The 22,566-nt window shown below is 48.0% G+C and overlaps 9 protein-coding genes across 9 annotated transcripts; 5 read left to right on the forward strand and 4 right to left on the reverse strand.

Moving 5' to 3' along the window:
- Positions 1 to 65: 65 nt before the first annotated feature.
- Positions 66 to 2,036, forward strand: N7457_008152 (uncharacterized protein; the record flags this gene model as incomplete). Its single annotated transcript, XM_057179195.1, has 1 exon — positions 66 to 2,036. The coding sequence occupies one exon, from the start codon at positions 66 to 68 to the stop codon at positions 2,034 to 2,036; it is 1,971 nt and encodes a 656-aa protein (XP_057027581.1).
- A 263-nt stretch (positions 2,037 to 2,299) lies between these two features.
- On the forward strand, positions 2,300 to 3,553 carry N7457_008153 (BSD domain-containing protein; the record flags this gene model as incomplete). Its single annotated transcript, XM_057179196.1, has 3 exons — positions 2,300 to 2,713; positions 2,743 to 3,211; positions 3,273 to 3,553. The coding sequence occupies 3 exons, from the start codon at positions 2,300 to 2,302 to the stop codon at positions 3,551 to 3,553; spliced, it is 1,164 nt and encodes a 387-aa protein (XP_057027582.1).
- A 561-nt stretch (positions 3,554 to 4,114) lies between these two features.
- Positions 4,115 to 6,259, reverse strand: N7457_008154 (RanGTP-binding protein; the record flags this gene model as incomplete). The annotated part of the gene is made up of 3 exons (XM_057179197.1): positions 4,115 to 5,822; positions 5,871 to 6,010; positions 6,149 to 6,259. 3 exons carry the CDS (start codon positions 6,257 to 6,259, stop codon positions 4,115 to 4,117), a joined length of 1,959 nt encoding a protein of 652 aa, XP_057027583.1.
- Positions 6,260 to 6,693: 434 nt separating this feature from the next.
- N7457_008155 (translation termination factor GTPase eRF3) lies at positions 6,694 to 8,887 on the forward strand (the record flags this gene model as incomplete). The annotated part of the gene is made up of 2 exons (XM_057179198.1): positions 6,694 to 8,769; positions 8,825 to 8,887. The coding sequence occupies 2 exons, from the start codon at positions 6,694 to 6,696 to the stop codon at positions 8,885 to 8,887; spliced, it is 2,139 nt and encodes a 712-aa protein (XP_057027584.1).
- A 430-nt stretch (positions 8,888 to 9,317) lies between these two features.
- N7457_008156 (pre-rRNA-processing TSR2 family protein) lies at positions 9,318 to 9,878 on the reverse strand (the record flags this gene model as incomplete). Its single annotated transcript, XM_057179199.1, has 1 exon — positions 9,318 to 9,878. The coding sequence occupies one exon, from the start codon at positions 9,876 to 9,878 to the stop codon at positions 9,318 to 9,320; it is 561 nt and encodes a 186-aa protein (XP_057027585.1).
- A 3,317-nt stretch (positions 9,879 to 13,195) lies between these two features.
- Positions 13,196 to 13,648, forward strand: N7457_008157 (uncharacterized protein; the record flags this gene model as incomplete). The annotated part of the gene is made up of 1 exon (XM_057179200.1): positions 13,196 to 13,648. One exon carries the CDS (start codon positions 13,196 to 13,198, stop codon positions 13,646 to 13,648), a length of 453 nt encoding a protein of 150 aa, XP_057027586.1.
- Positions 13,649 to 15,778: 2,130 nt separating this feature from the next.
- On the forward strand, positions 15,779 to 17,037 carry N7457_008158 (uncharacterized protein; the record flags this gene model as incomplete). The annotated part of the gene is made up of 3 exons (XM_057179201.1): positions 15,779 to 16,027; positions 16,249 to 16,402; positions 16,469 to 17,037. The coding sequence occupies 3 exons, from the start codon at positions 15,779 to 15,781 to the stop codon at positions 17,035 to 17,037; spliced, it is 972 nt and encodes a 323-aa protein (XP_057027587.1).
- A 1,385-nt stretch (positions 17,038 to 18,422) lies between these two features.
- N7457_008159 (uncharacterized protein) lies at positions 18,423 to 18,641 on the reverse strand (the record flags this gene model as incomplete). The annotated part of the gene is made up of 1 exon (XM_057179202.1): positions 18,423 to 18,641. One exon carries the CDS (start codon positions 18,639 to 18,641, stop codon positions 18,423 to 18,425), a length of 219 nt encoding a protein of 72 aa, XP_057027588.1.
- A 595-nt stretch (positions 18,642 to 19,236) lies between these two features.
- Positions 19,237 to 20,640, reverse strand: N7457_008160 (uncharacterized protein; the record flags this gene model as incomplete). The annotated part of the gene is made up of 1 exon (XM_057179203.1): positions 19,237 to 20,640. One exon carries the CDS (start codon positions 20,638 to 20,640, stop codon positions 19,237 to 19,239), a length of 1,404 nt encoding a protein of 467 aa, XP_057027589.1.
- Positions 20,641 to 22,566: the final 1,926 nt, after the last annotated feature.

A 22,566-nucleotide genomic window follows, 5' to 3' on the forward strand; every position in this document is an offset into this window, starting at 1 on the left:
ATATCTTTTTACCTTCGAGTCCCAGTCCAATGAGACCCTGAAAGGCTTGAAATACTGCTGTTGCGATGAAAGAACCCCAAGAATCTAGAAATAGACCAGAGAGCCCCAGGAATCCATTCCGTACCCCAAGAAGACCCAGTCCGCATGGTCCAACAACTGCCCTGAAAAGCACCACTGCGAAACGGAACAGATCACCAGACTCATCGACACACGCAAGCACTCGCCAGCGAACATCGCTCCCACAGGTCCAATCAACCCTCACACAGATTGAATTCGTGACACAACCCTCAGCGCCGGGTGATGACCACCTTGACTATATCGATGAACATATACATCGTGATAAGAAGGATGACACAACTGATCGCCCGAGGATAGACGATGGGTCCGACAAGGATTCAGACTATCTCCCGGCGCCACCGGTCCGATCGGCGCGTATTTCGACATTCAAAATGAGTCAACGAGAGCGCGATTCGAGTGAACACCCGCAGAAGCGAAGAGGCTCTGGTATAGCCAATCGAGATGCAGATCGAAGTCATGGGCTACGAAAGAACGAGACACCAAGGGCGAGCGCTCGTCCTAAAGGTGGCCGGAAATCTTTGGAAAAATCAACGGTAAAACGAGATAAGACCTTAACTCAGATGGACTTTGTACGCCGTTACATTACCATCGATGATGATGACGACGTGAACATGGGTTATATCCAGCCGACACCGCAGAAGCAGGGTATGAAAAACGAACAAGATCCTACACCGAAACCGAATATATCACAGACCGCCAGACACTCTATCCCTGCCAAGCGAAAGCGCAGGTTCTTGGAAGAAGAGCTGGATCTCTCAACCGGGGAACCTATATCTCAATCAACGGAAGCGCCGGAGTCAAATCCTAGAGATGGGGATGAGCGGGCATTTATAGCACCTGTCACACCACAGAAGTCCCGCATCCGCGAGATTCCTTCTTCGCAGACACCCGAAAGCCCTGGCCTTGCTATTATAACATCATCTCAATTCCGCAGCGCTACTCGCTCGCCTTCAAAACAGAAATCTCGAAATATCGCAAATAATTCCATTCAGCACATCAAAGAAGAACCAGTGGAGATCCGACGAGTAGTAGAAGATTCACAGGATCTTGAAGACGGATCTTTGCCACAGCCAACAACGTTTGACTCCCCAAGCAGGCATGACCGATCAACTTATATTGCAGCGGCAACCAAAGACGAGGAGTTGCCTTCATCTGCACCTGCAACAGAATCAACGTCACAGCAAACCCCCCACACTGGCAACACGTTGAGATATGAACGCACCAAGAGGGAAAGGACGGTCATCTATGAAACGGACGCTGATTCAGAATACGGAGATTTTGACGAATGTCTCAACGAAGACCCCCTGACACCATCTCCAAAGAAGACACCCCGGGCATTCAATCTCCAGGCGAGTTCGCAGGCGACCCAAATCAGCACAGAATGGGCCAAGGATGATTCTCAAAAACTCCCTCTGCCAGATGTTCAATCGAGCCCTGGGTTGGATGATGCTCCGGCATCTGAAGGTCCAATGTCTGATGCATCGATTTGCTACCAGAGAATGCATGCAGCTACACAATTCCCTCACGAGCCAATCCCACTCTTGAATACACAAAAGATGTCTGAGCTCTTCCCCCACGAAGGCAGCACCCAGTTTCCCAAACCAAGTGCATCAAAGTCTGCTCTTCGAAACCAGGCACCGGGACCTTTTTCACAGACACCAACACAGAGTCAGGGAGGCGACAAAGAGTCGACTGAAATGGTCCCCGAATCATCCCCTGTCCGTGAAGAAAATGGAAATGAGTCGGGCGAGCCTTCATTTCAGCGACCACATGCGCCTGGGTCAGTGGTTCAAGTTGAGTCCTCGCAAGCAGTGGACCGAGACTCTCATTGGCAGGGCCAAGTTCTTACTCGGAGCCAGCTTCTAACATCAAGCGTCATGGAGAGTGTTCCGCTCCCAAATTTTTGGATGGGAAGTCAGGATAGTGTAGGAGAGCCTTACTGCCTACCTGAAGGATGACATTGGTCATTGCTCAATGGGTTATGAATTATGACCAAAGTATCATTAAATACACAGGGGTTAATATTTTTTTTAATACAATCAACTAGAGAGGGTTGGAGCACAAAGCATGAGTATTTAAAGTAGTGTACATAGTATAGTGTACACAGTAGTGGTGAGGATCGTCGTAAGCGGGGCGGTCGGCCCATGGACGAACGCGGAGATACTGCAACCTTGTGCTTCCAAGCCTTTGATCCTCTATCCTTTCTTACAACCTCCCAATCATGGACTTCGCCTACGATCATATCCAAGAGGAGGTGCTTTCTAATAAAGAGGGAGCCTCCTCCGAGTCTAAACCAAAGGAGTCCAACGCCAATCTCAACGACGAGCTACAAGAGACCTTCCGTGCCTTCTCCGCTAGTCCATGGGGCTCACGAATTGGAGGACTGTGGGACAATGTGCGCAAGCAGGGAGAGACATACTACGAAGGTGCTCGCCAGGAATACGCAGCTGCCAGTGAAGAAGCCGTAAAGGGCTTTTCCGGTCTCAAGGAAACACTGGCCGATCGGACAAAGGGGCTGTCTCTGAGCACAGCTGCTTTGACAGGCGGCGAGGGACAAAGTGATGAGACTGCCACACCCAAAGCGTCCACAGAAGGAGAATCCGGCGAAAAAAAGAAGGCGACAGCGCTAGCGCTAGTGGAGAAAGCTTTATCACCCGCCTCAAGGCGGAAGCTGCTCGGCGACTGAAGGAGATCGAGAAGGCAGAGGAAGCAGCCGATGAAGCAATCCTGCGATTTGGAATGAACATTAGCCAAAAGCTGCGCGAAGCAGTTAGCATTCTGCCCCCAGATACCGATGAGGCTGGCAAGCTTCTTTTCGAGAGCAAAGATGCCGAAGGAAAGCGGGTTATTCATGCCACACGATTCGAGGCACAGCTGCACGTCATTCATTCAAACCTGGAAAGCTTCACCAAGGACCCGATCAGCGACGAATGGCCTGCGTTCAAGAAGGAGTTCAGTGCCGGAAGCAAGACGGATGAAATCGCCGCCGACTTGGAGAAATACCCCGAGCTGCGTTCGGCCATGGAGAAGCTGGTACCGGAGCAGGTGGAATACTCGGAATTCTGGACGCGCTACTACTTCCTGCGTCTCGTTGTGGAGACCGAAGAGAAGAAGCGCAAGGAACTTCTAAAGGGTTCGTTTAGTCCGTTCCGTTATTTCGGGAATGTCTAATGCTAACTACCTCTATTCTATAGGCGCTAATGCTGAAGATGAAGAAGAAGTGGGCTGGGATGATGACTCTGATTCTGAGCCCCAGTCTCCCTCTACTCCACAAGTCCGCCCCGGTGCTCAGACTCTTACAGCGGCCAAAGACAGCCAGAAATCCGAGCCTCGTCGGTCAAACGACCAGCAGTCCCAGGCCGATAGCGAATCTAGCTACGATGTTGTGAGTGGCACTGTTAGCCGGACACCTGGCAGCCCCAAGGAGAAGAGTCCTGCCGCAAAGGCGGATGATAGCGACGAAGATTGGGAGTAAGATTCTATTTGCTCGAGGATGCACTAGCAAGGTGATTCAAGTTAGTCTCGAGAGCGCCTGTCTATACCATATAGCGCTTCTAGAATGCAATCTTGCTCCGGCTCCGGGTCAAATAAGGAGTTACTTGAAGAAACTGGATTGCTTGGAGTTTGGGAATGTCGGGTCTTTACTGTTTGGCGTCTTGGACTGTTCTTCTTTGCTTTTATTCCCAGCTCTGTTTTCTGTGACTTGTTTTGAGCGAGCGATGTTATCTGTCTATGCGGTCGATATCTGAATATGTACGACATTCTTTCTATCTACATATCTACATCAGGGCTGTCGTTCCTCTCCTCGCCTGATCATTGAAGCGCCTCGACCACTATAGAACCATCGGTAACTTTTTCAACGATAGCATTCGTTCACCTGACTGATTTTACACGAAAAAGAGGCCTTTTCTGAGGGTAGGTTGTAGATGATTTATCTTGTAACACACCCGCTATTTCATGGTCATGATCATAATACATGTACAGGGCATGATGATCCATGCCTTTCAGTTTACCGCACGGCCCCAGATCCCACAGCTCAATCATTCGGAGATCTACCCATCTTCTTCGAAAGGGGTGACTCACTATACGCAGGCATCACACCACGCAGGCCACTTGGACGGATATTCGGCGAAACTTTGCGGACCGGGGTCTCCGGTGTACTCTCTCTGGAACGGATGTGGAAGCCCTGCGCACGCCCACTAGGCGAGTAAGGATCACCGCCATATTGGTGAGGGGTACTACCAGGCTCCCAGCCGTACTGGTAATCCTCGCCGCGGTGTTTGACTGGGCTTTCGTTGTAAGGATCCCAACCAACGCGGCGGCGGGCCTCGGAGCGGAGCCGCTGGCGGTGTTGTTCGTCACCACCGGCGCCGGTGGTGGAGGATTCCTCCAAGAAGAAGTTCAGCAACTCGTCACTGATGGATAAATGCGATTGTTGCTGGAATTGTTGGAGGGATGTTAGGCGGAGGAGGGTTTCGAGGAGGGAAAGGGATGTACGAATGTTTTCGAAGTGCGGGTTGGAGACTGTTGTTGTTGCGGCGGGGGATGAGAAGGATTCTTGTTGAGGGGATGGGGAGGATGATGGTTGCCGCTTTTCATTGAGGGACAGCTTCGCCATCATATTTGAATCAATCGAGTGTTCACTTGTGGAAGATTCGAGGTTTTCAGCTTCGGACTCGGTGTCGGAGGTTTCGTCTTCATTGTAGACTTCAAATGCAATCCATTCTGGGTCCAGTCCGGCAGGTAAACGCCATTCTTCGGGTATTGAGTCTTCATGTAGAGAGCTGAAGCTTTGGTTCCCTGGGAAATCACCTCCATTCAGTTGTGCATCGAGTTGAGCTTGCTCCTCATCCTCTGGTTCCACTTCGGATTCTGCCCGAGTAAAGTCCTCCTCGACCTCGTCACGTTCCATCATACGGCGTGGGGGGAGGGCATTGAGGTCCCGTTTCAATAACAACACTGGATTATTTGTTTCGCCCTCTGTGCTTATGTTCAAGATCCTCCCTGTGTCGGCGTAGAAAATCTTAGAAATTTGATGGATGGGAAGAATCTCCCGGATCCCTGCCTTGGAAATGCCTTCATATTTATGAGGTTGCGGATCATTTTCATCGAATGTATGAACTCGACCATCATCTAGGTCTTCGATTATCAGGACTTGGTAAGTGTATTCATCGGTGCCGGCTGGGCCTGGAAGTTTCTTTCGTGGATGCTGGCTGGGGGACTGCAATGAATCTATTGGAACACGCCGAAGTTTCAGACGTGCTTTGTGCATGACTTCCTTCCACGTTGCCTCGCGAACAGATTCTTCGTCATGAGGTCGCAAATGGCTGGCAAACAGCATGTACATTGATAGGGTAAAAGTCGGTCCTATCTGCACTGCCTGGGACGGGGATATCGAATACTGCGTATCCCCAGCTGTAAGAAACGTGCTTGCTTGAAGGAGACGGGACGGTGACACCGTTGCGGGTAAATTGGTGGATAACTTGGCCCCAGACGTAGTGATGGCCAAATTCATCAATGGGACTGCATCTTCAATCCGAGCCAGTAATCTTTTGATGTCCTTGATGATAAGCTTGATTTCTTTCTCGCTATTCATCTGGTCTTTGGAGGACCTGGCGCCTCTACGCCTCAGTTCTTCGGATGTCGCAGCCTTTGCCAGGCGCTGTCCCAGGGCTTGGATATCCCATCTCAGAGATTTGGTGAGGGCGACGGCAGATTCCAATGACGTATTACCTCGAGCAGCTCTGCAAACCATCAGTTTCGGCAATGTAAATCAGTATCATCCAACTCACATCAACTCAATCATGTCAATAGACGGGGCGATAACCTGGATCTTGCTTTCTAAGCGTTGTTGCAAGGAAAGTAGCTCATCTCGGTCCTCGCTGTTCACATTCTTATCGAGCGAAGGGAAATTATCAGCTTCGGCTTCTTCCTGCAACGGAGCTAACACCTACTCTGAGCAAGCGAGATGACTGGCGCATTGCATAACTGGCCGTTATTGCGATTCCAGACCTACACGGTCATTCTCAGTATTGGATGGAGTGGCTTTTCTTTCCATTGTTAAGCATACCGAATGGCATAATTCATCGCCTGCCGGGTGAGCTAGATGTGATGCATGAATCAGCCACTCGCCCCATGACTGGTCATATATGAGACAAACCCCCGTCAGAAAGGTATCCATCTTAGATTAAGATCAAGGCCAATAGCCTTTAAAGCTTGTTGCGTAGATCGTATTGAGAAACATAAAAGGCCCCTGAGCAATAATTATGGAGGGGTGCTTATCGATAAGAGAATGAAGGCTTAGAGAAGTTGAGCCCAAGTCCCCAATGATTCTTGTTACTTCAAAAAATTATCTCGATGATTCAAGGAAGAGACGGGGGATTTATAAACAAACAAAATGAGCATCTCCATATTTCTAATTCTTTGTTTATCTTATGCGGAAGAAGACCAACATATTTTATATCACGTGAATACCTATCGCGGGGTCTTAGTCATGCATCCGTGCAAAATCAAAAGGCACTGGGGCCCCTCCTCGTCGACCCAACTTGCGTTTGGCCAAATTAGTCTTGGTTTGGTATTTTCGTGTATCTGATTCGACCTGAATCTTTCCTCACGATGTCGAACCAAACCCCTGAATCTTGGGAGGATGAACTCTCCCGGCAGGCTGAGGGCGTTAACTTGAACGCACAATCTCGCCCTCAGGCCCAGGCACCTTCTTTCACACCTGGAGCTGCCTCTTTCACACCTGGAGCCTCTTCCTTTGTCCCCGGACAGCAGTACCAGCAATACTATCCCCAGCAGGGCTACCCTCAGTACGGTCAGCAGCAGGCTTATGGCGCTTACCAGCAGCAGCAGCAGGCCTATGGCCAGTACAACGCCTACGGTCAGCAGCCCGGTGGCTTCAACCAGTACAACGGACAGCAGCAGCAATATGGTGGCTACAACCAGCAGCCTCGCCAAAACGTGCCTGTAGCTGCACAGCAACCCCAGGCTGCAGCATCGGCTCAGTCCGTTCCTAAGCCCGCATCGAACGCTGCCCCTCTTAAGACTAAGGTCCTGTCTATTGGCGCTACCTCATCCAGTGCCGCACCTAAGACCAAGGTTCTTTCGATCGGCACCCCTACCCCCGCTGCCAAGCCCGCTGATACCACTCCTAAGGAGCCCAATGGTGACACAAAGGGCGCTGCGGCTGCCGAGGCGGGCACCAAGGTTGCTGCCACCAAGGCCCTTGACAAGACCGAGAAGGCCGTGGCCACCGGAAAGGCTTCTGCCGCACCATCCTCTGGTCGCTCTAGCCCCGGACGTTCCAGCCCGGCTCGCGGTGAGCCAGCTAAGCAGGCCCGTGAGGCCAATGCTGTCGCAAAGTCACAGATGGCCGATGTGGATGAGGCGACCCTGAAGGAAATTTACGGTGAGCGGAGAGAACATGTCAACGTCGTCTTCATCGGCCACGTCGATGCTGGCAAGTCCACCCTCGGTGGTTCCCTGCTGCATGCCACCGGCATGGTCGATGAGCGTACATTGGACAAGTACAAGAAGGAGGCCAAGGAGGCTGGTCGAGAGACCTGGTACCTCTCGTGGGCTCTTGATTTGACTCAGGAGGAACGTTCTAAGGGCAAGACAGTCGAGGTTGGTCGTGCCTTCTTCAAGGTCAACATCCCCCACCCCGAGGGCGATATCGAGCGTCAATTCTCCATCTTGGATGCCCCTGGTCACAAGTCCTATGTTCCTCACATGATTGGCGGTGCTTCCCAAGCCGATCTCGGTTGTCTGGTCATCTCTGCCCGTAAGGGTGAATACGAGACTGGATTCGAGAAGGGTGGCCAGACTCGTGAGCACGCACTCCTTGCGCGCAACACAGGTATCACCAAGCTTGTGCTTGTTGTGAACAAGATGGATGACCCCACTGTCGAATGGAGCAAACAACGGTTCGATGAATGTACCGTCAAGGTCATCAAGTTCCTGGAGGCCCTCGGCTACAAGAAGTCAGACATCTTCTGCATGCCTATCTCTGCTCAGCGCACTCTCGGTATCAAAGATCGGATCCCCAAGGATGTGTGCAGCTGGTACGACGGTCCGTCTCTCCTCGAATTTTTGACAGACTTCAAGCTCCCGGAGCGTAAGATCAATGCGCCATTCATGATGCCCATCAGCGCCAAATACCGTGACATGGGTACCATGGCAGAGGGTCGCATCGAGTCTGGTATTATCAAGAAGAACGGTACATATCTCATGATGCCTAACCGCGAGGAGGTTCACATCTCCGCCTTGTACGGTGAAACCGAAGAAGAGATCGCGACCGCCAAGGTTGGTGACCAGGTCCGCTTGCGTCTCCGTGGTATCGAAGAGGAAGACTTCTTCCCTGGTTTCGTGCTCTGCTCACCCAAGCGCCCCGTTCACTGTGTGTCTGCCTTCGAGGCCAAGATTCGTATCTTGGATCTGAAGAGCATTCTTACCGCCGGTTTCAACTGTGTCCTCCACGTTCACTCCGCTGTTGAGGAGGTTACTTTCGCCGCCCTCCTTCACAAGCTCGAACCCGGCACCGGCCGCAAGAGCAAGCGTCCTCCCCAGTTCGCCAGCAAGGGCCAAACCATCATTGCCCGTCTCGAGGTTACCAGCACAGCTGGTGCCGTTTGTGTTGAAGAATTTGCGGAGTATGCTCAGCTTGGACGTTTCACCCTGCGTGATCAGGTACGTATTTCTATGCTTTCTAAGTTGGAGATTTCCACTAACAACTTTCTTTCAGGGTCAAACCATTGCTATCGGTATGATTACCAAGCTTATCACTTCCGAGACTGAGGCCCAGTAAAGTGCTTCAACTACGGAGAGAGCCTGAATGTCCATATCTCCCAAAGTGCAACGATTCACAAGAAAAAAAGCGATATCAGCCATGTACTTGCGAGAAACTCTGAACAATGAGGTCTGGGTGGGCGGAGGTCCGCGTAATGATACCACAAACAGTCCACCTCAACTGATGATGATGAACATTTCTTTTTCCATATTCATTTTTCCATAGGCTTTGATACCTCTACGATTCCAAGCGGTTGAACCGCATAGGAATTCCGAGGATGTCTCCAGCCACATTGGGTGTAGTCCACGCAAGCCAAAACCGATAAACAATCAATCATTGCTTCAATGCATCTATACAATCATGTAGAACAGGATATCTATTCGGGGTGTTTCATCTTGTCGCCGAAGCATGTGTGTGGCTTAAAAACAAACATAACAACCACCCTAGTCTACCGTTTCTTCCCAACAACCTTGGTGAATCCATCATCATCAATCTCAGGCTCAGCCCGCTCCCTCGGGGCCCGCACCAATTCAGGCGCATCACCCATCTCAATATCCCCATCGTCACTCTCGTCATCCGTGTCCTCGTCCTCCCCAGCCTCGACCCTCTGGAACTGACCCTCAGCAGACCGATTCTGGCTCTTCTTTTGGAACTTCTCCAGCATCTGCTGGACGATGCTGAACTCGCCGCGATCAGTCTGCGTCTTCAGCTCCATGATCAAATCGGCAACGTCTGCGGCACTCTCGTCATCCACCGCCACGTCAAACTCGTCGTTCATCACTTGAATAAGAACTTCCTCTAGATCCTCGGCATCGGTCTCGGGTCTGTCAGTGAGCATCTCAGAGATTGCACCGCATAGCCAATCCCGCTTCTCGCTCGAGTTTGGGCCGCCCCAATTTGACTGCACGGCTAGTGAGAGGGCTGGCCAGTTGTTGATTGCAAGGGTGATGGCCAGGTCGAGGTAGGAGGCCGCATCTGTAGGCGGTGTGGCTGTTGAAATGGTTGCCATTTTGTAGACTGTGTTTATATGGTTGTTGGCCCTGTGATGGGCTTGGGGTTTTTTGGGGGGACGGTTGATGGTGCCCCGCGATCTTGGTGGGGGAAGAGGCGCTTGGTGGTGGAGTAGGCAAGTGGACTTCTGGGTAGCAATGAAGAAACTATCGACTTGATTTTCTTCTCAAGACCTCTGTCCGTAAGATTTTACTGTAATGCAATTGGAGTAGTATTGCTCAAATAGTCTTTTGATATCTTGAATTTGAAGTTTTTTTTTTGAGACCGATTAGATATGATAAGGTCAGGTGACTGGACTTCTTGGCGATATCTGCATGCGTACATCAGACGCCTCATATCACATCACAGTTTGTTCCACGATAATTCCAAAGCTTGACTTTTACCTTTGCTATATACCATATATGTATTAGGCACAACAGTCTCATTTTGATGTATCTAGGTAAGTCAATGTGATCACGGTTTTATATCGTTTGTAGTCATAGTGATTTCTCTGTTTCGCAATATACCGATAAAGCCTATAGAACTTAAAAAGAATTTCAGAATGTCAATACACCACATAGTAAATTCATTTCCCCAATGATTTCGGCGAATGACATGCGGCGAAGGGGCATACTTAAATTACTTTTTTTTGGGCGGAATCTTGGAGCTGATTTGTTCGGTAGTAAAAACTACATATATGTTATATACATAATGCGTTCTAAACCTACATGCAGGTAGGTAGGTACCTTACTTATCTTCTTCTATGCCGAATCCCATATCTTCAGATCACCGATGAGTCTGAATATAGAAGCAACGCTTCATCTTAAGACTAATGATTGGCTGTTCTAACATGTATACGATAATATCATTTTGATATAGTGATCTGGACATCTTACAAGAAGGGAAGAATCCTCATGGACTTGTAGTGTTTGCCGCATAAAGCGCAATTATGTCTTGGACCAAAAATAATAATCAACAGCTCCACCTCCACGGAAGAACCATGAGAGGGTAAAAATGAAACTCCGATAGGGGGAATCGAACCCCCGGCTGCCGTGTGAGAGACGGCGATGTTAGCCACTACACCATATCGGACCACTACGGTGGAGGTCTATTTAGGTTTAGCTTACAACGTTTAAGGCTAGACTCTACTTAACCTGCGTGTCCCTATGCCTATTCATCCGTGCATATACTGACGAGTCTCATGATTACCCCTTACTAACTATAAACAAGGCATTTTTCTTATTGATCCGGGTCACTAACCTCCGTAGTTATTCACTTATAGCGAAATTCTAGAAGCTTTCTAGATATATACACTTATCTACGTATCTAGTCTACCGATTATTTCTATCTTTCGCTATATAGGTGTTTTATATATATATTACTTTAGAATAAATTATTACTATTAATAGAGTACCTTAGCTACTAGGCACGTTATACTATAGCTATTTATATATACGCTATAGATTATTTAATATAGGTATATATATGTTAAGGCAAGTGGGCCTGACACCACTGCAAAACGTAGGAAGTAATGGTAAGGTAGAGCGTTTACCAAAAGAGCCACTATGACGACCAACTGGTCGTCATGTCAGGTTACCAACCTAAATACCCGATATGTGCTACAAGATATGCGCACCATATTCATACTCCGTATGTTAGGTTGTAACATCATCTAATATGTATATCCCTATACCTACATCCTCGTGTATATATTAGCGACTTTCTTGTGCCTACCTCTCACCAACTACAATTAAGGCATTTTTCTTGTTAATCCGGAGCACTAACCTCCGTAGCTTTACTAGTCTATATTAACTAGGACCTTAAAACATATACTCTATACTCCTTACACTATATAGATCATTAAACAGTACTATTGTTAGTCTGTGAGTATCCGTCCCTAGCCAATTTTTCTAATTATAATATCTCTTTGTTGTTCCTATACAAGATCTCTAGTCTTCTCTACTTGATGGATCTATCACAGATCGCTTTCTGTTCCCTGACCTTAGTAGGCATTCTCAGTACAATATGGATTACCGTAGGCTTCAGTTATTACCAATTGAGGCACACATGGAAATTAACTGGCTCGGGCTTAGGGTCTCGTGAAACTAGAGCGGGTCCTTAAGGCCAGTACCCCACAATATCACCCTGGTCTTGTAGACCAAACCTTAGCGCCATTTGCATCCAAGCTGCGTGAAACCCCCCCCCCTCTTGTTGTATATAACATGGTTAATACTTCCCAATAGACGTATTGAACGATACCGACGATATACATATTCCAAAGGAAGATACTCATTGACATTGACCGTAATCTATGTCTAGGTTTAGGTAGCATCAGCGGTGATTCCGCTTAACTTTATCACCCTGCTGCGAACTGAAACCTCTATGCCCACAATATTATCTAGAGATCAGGAATCGACCTAATTACCTAAGAGTGGATGTAGACTAGTACTTCGCCTTGTCTAGTGTTAGCACGAGATCTCCTTGAATCGATGATTTTCTCTTCCTGGATGGTGCTATCCTAGTTTCCAATTGGTAAAACATAGCAAACGGCCCACAGTGATATGGCTAAATTGAATTTGTAAGAGGCTCAGGTAGTGAGGGATGTTCGTTCCGTGTGGGTGTCAGAGAGGAGAATGAAAATGGTCCTTGCTAGCGGAATTGGAAGACTAGGTGGGTGTGGATGAACTGCCAGCGAAATATACTAGATCTACAAGTATAAATAGGTATCTCGTCCTCCGTTTGCTCTTGATCAAGCATCAATTGTTTCATTGCCTATTCCCTCCTCAAATCTCCCCAAGATGAAAGTTCTTCTGACTCTTCTTTCTTCTCTTGCTCTCAATACTATTGTATTCACTGCCCCTACTGCGAATTCAGTAGCCATCTCTCAGGAGCACGAGCTAAGTGCAATCAGCCGAGCGGTGCACTCCGTCAATCAAAGCCCCCATATTGAAGACCTTACGCAAGCCGGGCTGGAGCAAAGACATGTTACGCGAACATGTAAAGCTGTGGTAATTGGAGTTACTGCTAGTATCAATACCCAGGCTACGTATGAATCACCCTTTCGCTATCTTTATCGGTCCTGTGCATCAGCTACTAATACTTTCTCTTGAATTATCCAGCATTGCTTATGTTGATACCGTAACTGACTTCGTTTCTATGGTCTGCCATGGCGAAGCTTATAAGAAATGCGCAAGACACACCAATTACTTCAGATTAGGATTCCACATGCTGTTGGGTCTGGAATCCAAGATTGACACTGCTGAGGGACTTGACGCATACCACGCCGTGATGGTCAACGGCCGCCGCTCTATTGAGTAAATTGATCATTACTTGATCATGATGGACCTTCTCAACCAGGATATCTACAGCTACGACTCCCTGCACAACCCTACGCTCCTCACGAGTGACATCAAAAAACGCGACAACGAACCGGCCTTAGCCTCTTCTATGGTGATCAAGAACCTCAGACTCAGCAATGAGACCGAAGGCTACGATTTTGCACTTCACCATTGGGAGAACGGAATGGGCCAGTTGCACCTTTCACATGATGCATTTTCAAGCAACGGATCCTCTGCTTCTAATCACCATAAGAGATTTGATGGCAGTGGGTTCAAGATTGCTTTCCACAAGGTTGCGGGTAACGTCCTTTATTCTACTTTCGTTGATCTGCCTCTGTCGAGCTCTCCCGCCAATGGTATAGATATACCAAACAAGGAGCGGATGCGATCTTCGGTTTTGTCGAGTTCAAGAACTAACCAGACTCTTATTTCTAAACTATTGCTGAGATAAAGGGTATTGCTGAGATAAAGGGCTTCGGTCTGAACTATGATAGTGTGGATGCCTGTAGTGATATGTCGCAATATGTTGGAACACACCTGGGACCCAATTAATGGTTCTTTTAGATTGTGTATATAGTGAACACCAATTGAGACCCGGGCAATAAGTATGGTAGAAGGAGAGGTAGTGAAATGCGAAAAAGATGGCGCAAAGACATTGAGAGATATATGAAAATGAAAAGGATAGAAATTTAATAGTGACCAGATATAAATTTGAAAACTGTTTCCTCATAAAGCAAAGCAGTACTTTGGAGTAAATTGGAATAGATATATGACGATGATGAAGCTCATCAGCCTTTCACGTGCCAACCTTGAGACAGCGCGGTTTCTTGCAATACCACCTACATCATAGATCCATCATAGATGCATCAATATTGCAGGATGGTCAAGTGAGAAATGGAAGAAAAAAAAAGCAAAGGAGAAGCTCAGCTGCGTAGGTTCGCATCGAAATACCCAAGTCTCCAGCTGAAAAGCACGATGAAAATCACAAAGATCCATAGCCGAAACAGAAACGATACGATTTCCCAAATCCCGCCTGGTTCTTTATATGAGATGTGCCAACAGTACTTGCTCTCTTCATGAGCAAAGGGGCTGCCATTTGTGTATCGATCGTCTCGGAGATAAGAGATGTTGCGAAGCCGTAAGTCTTCGAGAGACAACGGGGCCATACTTTCAAAACATTTGCGAGGGTTTTGAATTTTTAGTGCAGATGGAATCTCGTAAGGCATCGTATTATCGTTGCATGTGTAAATGTGAATTTTCCACAGAGGATCATCCCTGCGAATACCGGAACCTAGATTGACCCATCTGGTCAGAACCAAGGCAGGCCTGCAACCCACTCGACGGAATTCGATCAAGGAGACTGTATTGCACCTGGGACAGGTGTAGGAACACGAGGCTTTTTCTCCATTGTACACAGAATCAATGTCAGAGGCTTTGCTCTCAAGTGAGTCATGCTGGCACAATTCAAACATAAACAGGGTTGATGATTGCGAATGCTTCTGGATTTTGGAATGCTCCCATAAGTCAAGAAGCACGATATCCTGCATTCTCACATGAACGCCTAGGGGCTCAGGACATACCTGAGCTTCGATTGAGAAGAGCATTCGGGTAGCCTGATAGTATGATGATTTTGACTTAGATGCTAAGGGATGCGCATATTGGCGAACTTGGGTATAAGCAAGAGAATCAGTGCTGATTCCAGAACAAGAGCCGTAGCAGTATCCTCGTATCGCTAGTTTTATCTGGAGGAAGGAAAGACGATTTCTTGAGTGACTGAATATAGAATGGGTTCTCATGCTAACCGAAGAGCCTCCGATACACTCTTGCTCCCAATCATCTCCATTTCGAACACAGGGGAGTGGACAAGATCTGTAGTGGACTAATCCACTTAGTCCAAAGCTTTTAGACCCATCGTATCGATGAAGGATGTTGCAAATATCGCATGCGAAGTATTCGGGGAGGTCCCTTTCTAGTCGAAGGAAGATTGACAGCCTGTCATCTCTCTGAGTGGGAATTTGATAAGATGTCTTGAAGAGGGTATGGAGTCGATGGTCGCAAAGGCAGAGACAGACAAGATCGACGGGCGAGAGTAGTTCACATATCTGAATCACTAACTCCAAGGGCAGCCCGGTCAGTCTATCTATGGAGTAAGACTGAGGGGTGATTGCCTGCTGCGGGAGGACGGCACGGAACTTGGCAAAGTATCTCAAAAGTTCCATAGCGCAGATCGTGGGGATAGATGGCTTGAACCAAGAGGCAAGGAAAAAGGGGAGATTGTGATGTTAACGGGTGGTGGATTGATCCGGTTATATGGTCGGAAGCCTTTCCATGGAACCGTAGTGGTCTTGATTCCATGTTTTGACTCTAGGATTCTTTGAGAGCAAAATGAGGAATTGGTCAGAGTCATGAGAATCAGGTAATGGTTATGGTGACGGTGGAGCTGTATGAAGATGCTGGGCTCAGCGTCAATGGCTGATCAGGAGGCGAAGAGATATGTCAGGGAAAGACATGGCAGATTGACTGAATTATATGGCCGGAGGCCGGGGCCGTAGTGCGTTTCACTTGAGTGAAGTCGAGCTGAATGAAGATGGTGGTCGAGGTGAACGTTGCAATGAGAGAGCGTTGGAAGGAGGGAATGGGGAAGGCAGGTGCTCGTTGTCCGCTCCTTCCCTCTGCTCAGAAGCGAGGTCACCCACAAAAGAAATCCTCATCGCTCAGAAAATATTCCTTTCTCACCCTCCAATGCACCGAACAAAACTACGATCACCATGGTGCGCCGCGAAACCCCCCTATGCTCTTCGCTTCCGCCGCGCTTGTAGCGCTGATCCTGGTAAGTGAACATCCCTCCGAGAACAGATCGATACACGTACACGGAGTTGAGATTGAACGTCAATCTCAACTACAAATACGGCTTGCCAGACGGCATGCAGCCCATTCCCTTTCGATAGGACAATGTGAGAGGACCTATAGCACTGTTTTCGAATACAATGAATTTCATTCATGTGAGTCCGTGGGGGACATTGAACTACCACTAATGCAATCGCTTTATAGTTCATCTTTGCACCAGTGGCTGGCCCGACCAACGAGAGCAGCGCCGCCCCCACCACCCTGGCTGGCATTACCCTGCCCCTCCCTGATAGTGAGGGTATGATACGACTGTCCATAAAGGACATCGTGGAGCTATACGCGCACTGCCCAGCCCCGAGTATGCTATATGCCTTAATTAGAAAGCCCCTGTATCCTGCCGTTGCTGATGTTTCGTTCCCGATAGAACGGCGCAGTGATCTTGAAATCGCTGCCGATTGGGCGAAAGCCCTCGGTCTCATTTCCCTGGTGGGGGGGCCGGCGATTTGGCTACAGTCGCGCGCCTGGTTCCCACGGTGTCGCTGGTTGGACGCCTTCGTCAAGGAACGTCCTGCCTCTCCTGCCACTTCTGCCACTTCTTCCACTTCTGCCTCTTCTGCCTCTTCTGCCTCTTCTGCCTCTTCTGCCTCTTCTGCCTCTTCTGCCTCTTCTGCCTCTTCTGCCTCTTCTGCCTCTTCTGCCTCTTCTGCCCCTTCTACCCCTCCTGCCCCTCCTGCCCCTCCTGCCCCTCCTGCCCCTCCTGCCCCTCCTGCCCCTCCTGCCCCTCCTGCCCCTCCTGCCCCTCCTGCCCCTCCTGCCCCTCCTGCCCCTCCTGCCCCTCCTGCCCCTCCTGCCACTCCTGCACCTCCTGCACCTCCTGCCCCTACCTTACCCGCCTACACGCCCGAGCACACCGTTCCTCCCGTGCATAGCACGGCCCCTGAGCGAACAAGCCCCCCCCGAGCCCCTTCTCACCCCCTTGCCGCCCCGACGTGATCTAAGCACCTTCCGGTTCTTTCACTCCCGAGACCAACCCCTGTCCCGTTCTCGTCCCCGATGCAATACCAGCCAGCAAGAACCAGTTAGGGCTAGGGACGAATCCTCTTCCTCAGGTGTGAATAGTCTGGATTTGGAATCCGGCATCCGGCACCGCCATTAAGAGCTCCTGCCATGTTTCTTTCTTTTTTATTCCATGTATTTTTAGCTCCCGGCGTTAATCAATTTTCTCAACCAGAAGGCGTTGAGTTTCGGGAGTCGTAAGGATGACAAGTGCACCCATAGTATAGAATGAGTTACTGAGTAAAGGGCGAGCCAGTAGGCCATTCTTGGCTTGATTATACGCAGTATCTATGAGATGTCGAAGGCTTGACGGGAGGTTAGCTTTTTGGAGAAGTACGGTGTCATCCGCACGGCCTAGAATATTTTGACAGAAACAGTGCTTTGATTCGAATCCTTTACTATATATACAATTGAAGATCGCTACTATATATATAATCTAGCCCGTAACAGGAAAGCGAAGAGCTTATACTGCCGAGCTATCAAAATTCCGTGCCGCCCTTAGCCGAATGGCTGCCAAACTGCGCTCTAGAACGCCAGAGGAGATATCGCTGATGATTTAGGAGGTTCGAAACCTTTCAACAAACCAAGAGGCTGTCAATTATCTTATTCACAAATACTAAAACTTCAGCAATCTGTTATTTTTTAGCATTCTGACTTTTGAGAATCAAGACCTGCCCACAGCCAAAGTAAACATAAGATTAGCATTATCGTTTGTGGCTCTAATTGGATCTCAATCGAGACTTTGATTCCAATCGGTCTTGGGCCAAAACTTGCGCCCAGCAATAAATCTAAAAAGCTATGTATCATGGGAATTCTCCACCGCCCCGGGATTGCCCAAAGTGAGATTTTTCAAAGTCCGGTATCGCCCATTTCTCCATCCACTCGCATTTTAGAATATCGGATGACCCGACTGGCACTACTCTTATATAGGAAGAAGGGTCGAGACAGTCTCGCGCTAAACCCAAATAGATAATTATACCCATGACACTACGTCTGATTAGATGATCAGATTTATGTACTTACAAAAACCCCCATGACTATGCGGAAAGACCACGATTGTTGTTCATAGCACTACGCATAACCATAGTCTTTCCGCTGTCCCCCTAGATTACACCATATCGGATGGTTATGGAGATTTCCGCTTTGAAGTTAATTGTAACCCTTGTGACCTAGCGTCCTAGGTCTGAGGTCGAAGTACTCAAGATCAAATACTTTTGTAGCTCTACTGTAAATCATGCTTGACGGAAAATCTTTTGATGGATTGGACTTCTGCTACCTAATTCATATATTTTTATAGTCCTTGGATAGGGATGCAAATCCCTCTACTCGTGCTCCATGACAACGTTCTGCGAGTCCTTGATATTGGACTGGATCTGCTGCACTGTGGCTTGGATGCCTTTCACATCACCATTGGTGATGGCCATTAATGCCTCCAATTCGGCCTTCTTGGCCTTCAATATGACCTTCTCGGCCTCCAAATTGGCCCTTTCGGCCGTCCACTTCTCCTTGTTGAGAAGGTAGGTTGCCCTCTGGTTCCACATTGTGTCGAGCCCGAAAAGAATTGTTGTCGTCCCCCACACATAGGTCGACCAATGTACCTGAGGCGCCGGAGGCGCGTTTATGAAGCGCTAAGATTTCATTATTACTGTGTGTTTTCCCGGCTTGGGACGTGAGACATACCCGTGAGAGAAAGAGAGAGACCTGCAACATCCGGGAATATCAATTCAATTGGAGAATGAGCTAGATGTATTTAGCGTCTAGCCACATATTGATGCGCCTCAGGCACATGGGATATAGGCATGACTTACGAGAATTGCCACCTGGACTATCCCCAGGATGGCGCAAGTTGCTGCCTTTTGGTAAAGAGGAGGCAGCCAGTGAGGGTTCGACTTAAAAGCCGAAGTACAAGCCCAGAGGGAGAGAATAGGGATGCTGGTTGGGCCGAGCACGATTGCGGCACTGGCGAGCTGGGTGGCCAAAAGGCCAAATTGTAAATAACAGGAAGACATTATAGTATGAAAAGTTTTTTTGATTACAGAACTAGATTGAAGCTTGACTACAGTATTAGGTGAATGTTTCTGGAATTATTCTATGGGAAGGAACTAAGGATTCTTCTGTGGGAAGGAACTCAGGAGTCTAAGTAGGTAAGAACCAAAGAAGCTGGCTCCAGCAGCTGGCCCTCGACGATATCTCCTCAGGTTCACTTGGTAAACTGGGCGAACTAGGCAAACTGGGTATACTGGGCGAACTGGGTATACTGGGTATACTGGACGAACTAGGCGAACTGGGTATACTGGGCGAACTAGGCGAACTGGGTATACTGGGCGAACTAGGCGAGCTGGGTATACTGGACGAACTAGGCGAACTGGGTATACTGGGCAAGTACCATACGCCCCGGCCGTTCCAGTGATGTCGAGAAAGTGGTTGCATAATTTGCCTGTATCGCTTGTCCTTGATGTAGGAAAGGTTTCTCAATAGCAATGCCTCCAACGACAACGGCGACGCATTCTCAAAAGAGACCCGTGGAGTGTCCTTGAGTTCAGTTGAATTGCATCTCATTAAGAGATTACCATGACTATGAATCTTCCATCGGCGATCATCGGGCGTTAAACCAGAGCCAAGATTAATCCATGTGGTAAGGATCAGGGCCACATAAGAACCATGCTCACGGATTTCAATGCGGGCATCTGTATTGCAATAGTGACAGTTGAAATTGGAACCGGGGTTTTTCTCTCCGTTGTGATAGGCGAGCACCACGGGATTCACAGCTTTGTCCTCGCGATGAAATTGCATGTGCATGCAAATAAACATGTCCTGTTGAGGTCCCAGGTCATAGGTATCACTAGATATATAAAGCAGTAGTTGCGATTTGCTAATAGGAGCAACCATCACCTGCTGTATTCTGAAATAAAGAGCTGGTTGCTCTGAACAGATCTGTGCGTCGGTGGAAAAGATAGAGGTAATCTCAGGGCACGGGGAGATTTCAGGTTGAACCCTGACCTGGGTATAAGATAACGCTTCAATGCTGGTTCCAAACGGATCTCCTAGATAGAATCTTCGCATGACCAGCTGGATATCTAGGAATTGAAAAGTGCGGAGGACACGGAAGGGATAGTCATATTCTCTGCGCAATGTCAATCCAACAGGGATATCAGAGAAGCATGGGAGAGGACAGCTTTGGTGGGTGGATGGACCCGAAAGACCAAAGAACTCGGAGCCGTCATACTTGTGAAGAATCAAGCAAGTATAACAGATGAAATATTGCGGTCGATCTCGTTCCAGTCGGCCCAAAACAGACAGTCTCATCTCTCTTGACAGCTTGGTGGAATTATATCGACGGTGGTATATGGCGAAGAGTCGGCGGTTGCAGAGCGATAGGCAAATCCAATCATCCACGGGGAGGAAGTCGGTTGTTGATAATAATAGCTCGGTCGGAAGACCGGCTAGCTCATTCATATAGGGAGTTGCAGACGGTCGGTCACGTACTGTTCCCAGCATTCGAGGTGTCGTTGACCAGCTACTGCTAACAAGCGACTGCATTTTTGGGGAAGTTCGACTTTTGAAGACCGAGATCAAGTCTAAGTCACCGAACGAGCGTCTGTTCAAGGAAGGTAGAGTGATCACGACCTGGCAGACTCGAGATAATAGTGACGAGAGTGATGGGAGAGGGGATGTTTCATTTGAACGTTCGGGGCCAAAAAAAAGTAACAAAATCACGAGAACCACAGAATTTGGTTGAACCAATTCAACGGCTTCACTTTTGCCTAATCAGGAACGGCAGTAATCCATCGGTGCGCCCAGCTGAGCCACTGGGTCCTGATACTTTACTAACAACCTTGGAAGGGATTCAGAAACAAAGTTCTTATTGGTCTAGTCAATCATATTGGTAGAACTTTGAGAGCGGGTCATCAACGGCAGGCTCTTTCCGTTTCGGTGTTGCGTCAAGACTCCCCGATACATCGACAGTGATCGAAATCGATGAGAACAAACGTATCATCGATCATATCGCGTTTGCGGGGCTGTAAACCTTTGATGCAAGCTTCAAATGTAGTTATATGTACACAGTTTGAATGATCTGTAAACTCTCTTCTAAACACAGATATTCTTGGCCGACTACGAAGGTTCAAAGTGGCCGTGGGATCAATGAGTAATTTAGTGTCTGAAGATTTCTAAAGGATGCCTGATCTGCTAGCAGAAAATGAAGATACCTGAGAACAAAGCAGCTTACTGGAGGAGTATCAAGTGAACTTTGAATACGCGGGAACATAACTTCGGGAGATCGTTAAGAACTGGATTGATCACGAGGCAGAATCTTGGAAGACACTAGACTATTACTCGCACCTTTAAAAGAGGCAAGTTACTCTAATAAGGAGCTCATCATGAGAGATACTCACCCCTCAACAAAAGAGAGGGAGTGTACCTTCGAGGACCACTGAAGAGGCACCTGGGTGTTTTCCCTATCACCAATAGAAACTTGTATCCCCACTCCATTCATCAAGGCTCTCACAAACGCCGGACGCGGGTGGCTTGATCAAGCGGTAGCAGGCCAGAATGCAATCCTCCCACTTTTCGTCAGTTGGATATGAACCGCGAAACCCCGAGATCCATAGATCAGCGGATTCTTATTCCCATATAATCTTTGTGATATTCTCCCCTCCTGGACCCCAGCCAAAGGATGACATTTCCCTAAATTTTACGTTAGTAGTATGATCTTAAGCCTGATCCCCCAAGATCAGATATAGATGGAAATACCTCGATCCACACCGCCGATGACCAGTTCACTCATTCTTCAATTCGCAATATACAAGCCGCGACCATATAGATATGGCAATTAGCAATCAAGCCTGAAAGGAAGATACCCTTTGAACCGCTACTTTTTCTCTTGTTATACTTCCTTCTCCTTCGAATCACTACCCCCATAATCGGTCCTTGCTCTTATAGCTTGTTTAAGTGAAAATTTATTCAAAGCACAGTTTAATCTTCCTGGAATTCTGTACTCCGGTTGTATTTGTTGTTATTGTAATATAAAGAGAGAATGGGGAATGAAGACGATAGCTTGAAGGCACGTTTAAGTCTCTAAACAGTATCCTAGTTCCCTTAGATGTCTTTCTTTGACTATATTTCTCGTGTACTGGATGAGGAAAAGGAAGGGGTCAAAAGAATCGTACGTATAAAGATCAAGTTTATTAAAGTCATATACAAAGCAGAAAGAAGCAATCTTAGACGATCAAAAGCTACGTTAAGACCACTAAGAACCATGATGAACTCGACCGCCAACCACAATACTCGCGAATATTTTACACAGAGAATATGTGGGCTAGTGCCACGCTGGCTTAAACATCCTGTATGATCTACCTAGGTATGTTCTCTAAAGGAAAAGCTATCAAGTACTTGATCGCGTCAAGTGCTATCAATATATCTCATCTGTCGTCGCAGCTCATGGGTTTTCATGGCAGGAGCAGTAAG

Source organism: Penicillium paradoxum (assembly GCF_028828445.1).
Source record: "Penicillium paradoxum strain IBT 22861 chromosome Unknown utg000007l_segment0_segment0, whole genome shotgun sequence".
Lineage (NCBI taxonomy): Eukaryota > Fungi > Ascomycota > Eurotiomycetes > Eurotiales > Aspergillaceae > Penicillium > Penicillium paradoxum.